At 34.6% G+C, this 6,079-nt stretch overlaps 1 protein-coding gene across 1 annotated transcript; it reads left to right on the top strand.

Annotated features, from left to right (window-relative positions):
- Positions 1-620: 620 nt before the first annotated feature.
- LOC18594987 (uncharacterized) lies at positions 621-2,213 on the top strand. Its single transcript, XM_007022713.3, has 3 exons — positions 621-847; positions 993-1,122; positions 1,214-2,213. Exons 1-3 carry the CDS (start codon positions 718-720, stop codon positions 1,965-1,967), a joined length of 1,014 nt encoding a protein of 337 aa, XP_007022775.2. The 5' UTR covers positions 621-717; the 3' UTR covers positions 1,968-2,213.
- The last annotated feature ends 3,866 nt before the right edge of the window (positions 2,214-6,079 follow it).

Raw genomic sequence — 6,079 nt, 5'->3', positions numbered from 1 at the left:
TTGTTTCGTGTTTTTGTGTTGAGGAGAGGTTCTTCCTTGTTATGCTAGCAAACTAACCAGGCTGGTTTTGATAAGTATAAATATTCTTTATTCTTTAATTGTACAAGGCAGCATCATGAGAGTGAGCAACAAGGTCACTCTCAGCAAAAGAAAAGAGTGACCAACAAGTGAACCCATGGTATACTCCAATTGACAAAACCTTGTTTCAGATTTAATATCAGTGGGGGGTGGGACCGTGGGACCCATTGTGATCGTAATTTGCTAATTGCTTCATATCTATAAGATAATGTTATGTTGTCTTGCAATCTTATATTTTGAGTATAATTAATGGTAAGAAATGACAGAAAAACAAATTTACACATATTTATTTCTTTTAAGACTGTCAAAAAAGTTTTAGTATTTTTTCTTTTCAATACTTGTAGTTGTCTTTGACAGATAGCAATTGCCCCAAAATTGAACAAAACGAACCGAATGTGGGCCTTGTACCGCGCTTGTCATGTACTCACATTTCATGTGCTGCCGCTCAGCCATGTCAACAATTCCGTGCAATTTATTTTCACTGACCAATCCCTCTCTGTCTCTCTGACACCAGGTTCTCCCTTTAAATAATTGGAAAGAGTGAAACCTCTTTATTTGAATGAAAGGCGCTTATGATAAAAGGCTGATGAGCTGAGTTTTGGGAGGAAAAGTAGTCAAAGGGGGAGTGGAGGAATTGGGATGGGCCATCGCTGTTGCAGCAAACAGAAGGTTAAAAGAGGCTTATGGTCTCCTGAAGAAGATGACAAGCTCATCAAACATATTACTGCCCATGGCCATGGCAGCTGGAGCTCTGTTCCAAAACTTGCTGGTATATAGTATTCAAGCACAACTCTTTTCATTTCTAGGATAATTAACTGATTACACTTGTTAAAATGGCTGAGACAAGAAATAGCGACATTAATTCAAAATCTCCCAAGGTATTTAGTTCTAACTTCTAATTAATGGTGTTGCAGGCTTGCAGAGGTGTGGAAAGAGCTGCAGATTGAGATGGATAAACTACTTAAGACCAGACCTGAAAAGAGGTTCCTTCACAGCTGACGAAGAACAGATAATCATTGACGTTCATAGAATTTTAGGCAACAGGTAGTCAAGGATAAAGGATCCATTAATATATAGATCTCAGAAAAAATTTGGACATGATTGCAATTTCACTGGATGTGTTAATTTTTCGCAGATGGGCTCAGATAGCCAAGCACCTTCCCGGGAGAACAGACAACGAAGTGAAAAACTTTTGGAACTCTTGCATTAAGAAGAAGCTGCTCTCACAAGGCCTGGACCCAAAAACGCACAATCTGCTTTCTTCTCGTCAAAGAGCCTCTAATAAACTTGCATGCCATTCATCATCACAAACACAAGAGCAGTCTTTCACAGTTTTCAATATGAGTTCACAGAATAGAGATGCCCCAAGGGCGATGATGAAAGCACCTGTTCTTACACTTCCTGAGCCACCACCTCCTTCTGATCAAATTCATCGATCCATGGCCATGCAGATTCCCTACTCTGAATGTCAAAGCCCTAACTTTGTTGGAACTGGTTATGGTCAGAATCCCAATGAATCCGCCATATTCTCTTATGGTTTATCCGTGGAGAGCACAATTATTTCTTCATCTTCTTCCTCAATTCCATTACCTGGGTTTAATAATCTCTTGGACGAAAATCCTTGCATTTGGGAGGCCAACGCTTTCGTTGAAACCTTTGAAGCACCAACAGTGGAAGGCTTACAGCCACAAGAACAACCACAGCAAGAGAAAGAGAAGATATGCGAGATGGCAATCGACAAAATTGATGAAGCTAGGGAAGAAGTGCTCGAAATGGATGCTTCATTTGACAGTTGTAGCTTTGACCTTGGCCTTCTTGAGTCTACACTCATCTCTGCAGCAATGTGTCGCGATTTGAGCTCCATGGATGATTTTGCATGGAACTTTTAGGCCTCCTTAATTATGTGCATATATTTGTTACCCCTACAGGTTTACCCGGGTTATGCGTTCCAATTATTTCATGGAACTGCTTTTCCTGCAACGTTTTCATTCCTTAAGTTTATGAAATTCCTAATTGAGTAGAGGTGAGCGGTTTGATTCATTATACCTTTTAAATAGAGTAGTTTTTTTTTTCTTTTTTTGAGATAGAGCAGTATTGTACAAAGAGATTTATATAATTATTTGCCTTTTACATGATAATGTGATAATGTGATAATGTAACAGCTAATTGTATTTACTAATTTTTGGTGTAACAACTAAGGCTTAGCTAAGATAATGGTTGTTATCCGTCCTAACAATGTTCAAACTATTATTTTGCTATTTACATATATATGTGTGAATGTCTATTATGTCGTGGTCTAAGAGTTTACATTAGACAAGATAGGCCAAATAGCCCAACAAGCTAGACATATGAGTATAATCTGATTTAAACTCTAAAATTTGATTATGTATATTTAAATTTGGATTTACATAAGATTGTATTAAGATTAAGATTTAATTTGAATATTATCCATCTTGTTAGTGTAGAAGTCTAAATGTCTATTAAGCTTTTTGGCTTTTGAATGCTTGTTGGAAGACTAAGATGAAAGTTAGAGAAGAAAAATAAGCTTGAGGCTTTCTCCAGGGTTTTTCTCTTTAGTGCTAGACTTTTCTTATTTCAAATGGCTCAAATGCATCTATTTATAGTGCCAAGGATGTTTTGAGCTGTTTGACATAAGTTTGAATCAAATCTACCCATTGCTGAAGCTCAAAGATTAACTACCATGCACCTATGATCAACTATGTTCTTCAAAAATCTCAAATTAGGGCTTTTATAATCGAGTAAATTCATCTTATACTCGATCCAACTCTAGAGAGTTTGCAACTTTGAGGTTTTGGACTTGAGGATTGATTGCCATGCCCTGAGGTTTGATTGAGTGTCCTTGAAGTTGAGTTTTGCGTGATGTTACTGGTCAAGGATTGACTGTTACATGCTTAGGATGGATTGGAGCTCTATCCAACTCGATTTTTTATTCTACTCTGGTTGAGGATCGACTGGCACTCAAGGAGGATCGATTACAGCTACATAAATATTTGAGTTTCGTGTGACCAATGCTTGAGGATCAACTGCCTCCTTTAGAGGATCGATTATGGCTATCTTGAATCATGTTTCTTTGTTTGTTCTTGTTCATTTTGTCATAGGATCGATTGATGCTCTTCTAGGATCAACTAGAGTTTCTTTCCCTCAAGATTTCTTGTCATTTTGGCACTTTACTTCAGCTATTTAATCCTTGCTTCTTCCGTGTGATCTAAAATCAAGTTAAGGCATGTTTGCTCTTTGTTTCCTTGGCTAAATATTCAATGTTTGAAAGCTTTTGATATTTTTTTAATGATGCATGGCTTTTCAAAACAATTGTATGATCTTAGGAGGCTAAATATATGATTTAGATAATTTCAAATGTTTGTCATTAAAACCAAGATGTCATGCTATTTTGTCAAATCAAAACACAAGATATTTCAATGCTAATAATCTCTCCCTTTTTGATATGACAAAATCATGAGTATTTTGAATTTGAAATCTCTTGAAAGCTCCACTTATGTCTATTAGTCTCCATGCCCTTGTTTGAAAACATTTAAGGAATTAAAGTTCAAGTGAGAAGGGCAAGAAATGAGTAAGAAATTTAAGATTTTCCCCCTCAACATATGCATGATGTTTTCAAAATAAGTTTCAGCTTTTAAATAACTCAAGAGCATTTCAATATGCTCATAAACCTTCCCCCCCTTTTTGTTATATCAAAAAGGTTAAGAAGAGTGAGCTTTAAGCACTTGAACTCAAGAGATAAAGGTTAGTGATAATTATCAAATATATAAGTATTAAAATCAACATTCTGAACCATCAATCCAAAGTAATGATATATTTCCATTCAATATATTCAATCAAAACATAAGAAAATATTCAATCAAGAGAAAATATATATTAAACTAAAAATGCCACATATAGATATATGTATATAAGAGAAAAATTATGTGGGCATTACATCATTTAAGTTCAAGAACATAAAGAAAAGCTTAAACACACCAAGACATATAAAAGTATCTGCTAGTGTAGAAGTCTCAATATGCAATATATCAAGAGGGGGGGAATTGATATATTGAAAATTTCTTTGAAAATCTAAGAGTAAAAGTTAAACGTTTTTCACCCAAAATATTTCCTAATATCAAAAATAAATTTCCTACAATAAATCGCTAGGTAAAAAAAATGAGTCAAGATAAAATATTTTCTTGAAATAAGTGCTAGCTATGAAGGATAAAGAAAAATATTCTTCTATGAGAAAAACAATCAATCAATATAAATCTATTTTCCTTAGGCAAGTATGAATAATAAATAATAATGCGAAAACCAAAAAAAGACACAAGCAATTTATTATAGTTCTGCTTTTTGATGCCTACATCCACTCCCTAGGTAACTAAGGAATTTCAATCCATTATTAAGATTTTTTTATTTTACTAGAAAGCGATAACCTTTACACAATCCACAATGGGATTCTTTTTTTTTACGGGATTAAGCAATAACCCTTACAATCCACAAAGGGATTCTTGCTTTTTATGGGATCAAGTAGTAACCCACACAATCCACAAAGGATTTTTGCATTTTGATAGGAAGTGATAACTTTTGCAGGATAGCTTTTCAAGGTTAAGTTAGAACCTTTACAATGGAGTAAAAATTTCAACAAGAAAATGCATCTACAAAGGTTGGGTGTTGAGACTTTAAGCTTGTTTGTAGTGAGAGAAAAATTTCAGCTAGATTGACACAAGGATTGAACTTTGAAAGCTTGATGGAAGACTAAAAATATGCTAGAGAGTGAATATGAGCTTGTGGGTAGTCTCTCTAGGTTTTGAAGATTTGGTTCAAGTTATCTCTTGCTCCAAAATGGCTCAAATGCGTCTATTTATAGCTAAGACATGATTTGGAGTCGTTAAATACAAATTTGAATCAAATCTGACTATTGTTGTTTGAGAGTCAACTACAATGCTCCTAGGGTTGACTATGTTCTTCAAATTTCTCAATTAAGGCTTCCATAGTCGAATATAATCTTTCTCTAGTGGATCTACTTCCAGAGAGCATGTGTTTTTCAAATCTGTCCTTTTTTAGTTGACTGTGCCTCTTTTATAGTCAACTATGGCTTATTAAAGTTGGCTTCTTCTAGCCTTTAGCTTGTCAGGGTTGATTATGCCTCTTCTATAGTCGACTATGGCTATTATTCAACTTGATTTTCTTAATCTTTCTGAAACAAGGTCGACCATGCTTCCTTTGTAGTCGACTATGGTTGTTTTGAACTTGATTTTCTTGATCTTTCTGGAACAAGGTTGACTATGTTTCCTTTGTAGTTGACTATGGTCGTTCTAAACTTGATTTTCTAGATCTTTCTGGAATAAGGTTGACTATGATTCCTATCTAGTAGTCTAAGGCTTTATGATCTTCACGTTTTGCACTCTTTCAACGTTCAAATCAACTTGAGCTTATCTAGGATGGACTCTTAGCTTGTGTCTTGAATTTCCCTTAGCTTTTTAGTGCTTCTTTCCAGCTACTTCTTCTTTACTTTGTACCTATATTCAAATAACATTACAAGGCATATTTGCTATTGCATTCTTAGCTGAATATGCATTGTTTGAAAGCTTATATTATGTTTTCTAATATTGCTTGGTTTTGCAAACAAGCATGTAACCTTAAGGGATTAAAAACGTAATTGAGACAATTTCAAATGCTTGACATTAAGTTAAAAAGAGCATGTAATTTTTATCAAATCAAAACATGATGTAACTTAAGGCTAACAATCTCTTCCTTTTTGTTATGACAAAAACATGAGTATATTGCATTTGGAATTTCTTGAAACCCCCTAACTTAATTGGTCTCAATGCCTTTAAAAACATTTAAGTATAAATGAGAAAGATATAAGAATTGAGTATGACCTTTGAAAAGATTCTCCCCCTCAATATATGCATGAAGTTCAAAAATGTTTTCAAAGCAATTAAGCTAATGTAAAAGCATTTTAATGTGCTGATAAACTTTTCCCCTCTTTTGT

The sequence above is a fragment of the Theobroma cacao genome, chromosome 7 (assembly GCF_053813885.1).
Source record: "Theobroma cacao isolate CCN51 chromosome 7, ASM5381388v1, whole genome shotgun sequence".
In the NCBI taxonomy this organism is placed as follows: domain Eukaryota; kingdom Viridiplantae; phylum Streptophyta; class Magnoliopsida; order Malvales; family Malvaceae; genus Theobroma; species Theobroma cacao.
The sequence above is the reverse complement of the archived record's forward strand: the minus strand, read 5'-3'. Positions and strand labels throughout refer to the sequence as shown.

What these genes read in the sequence shown, in the direction of transcription:
- LOC18594987 (XM_007022713.3), top strand. Translation starts at nt 718, where the DNA reads ATGGGCCATCGCTGTTGCAGCAAACAGAAGGTTAAAAGAGGCTTATGG. An exon ending in CTCTGTTCCAAAACTTGCTG is followed by an intron (nt 848 to 992) that starts GTATATAGTATT and finishes ATGGTGTTGCAG; the next exon opens with GCTTGCAGAGGTGTGGAAAG. An exon ending in CATAGAATTTTAGGCAACAG is followed by an intron (nt 1,123 to 1,213) that starts GTAGTCAAGGAT and finishes AATTTTTCGCAG; the next exon opens with ATGGGCTCAGATAGCCAAGC.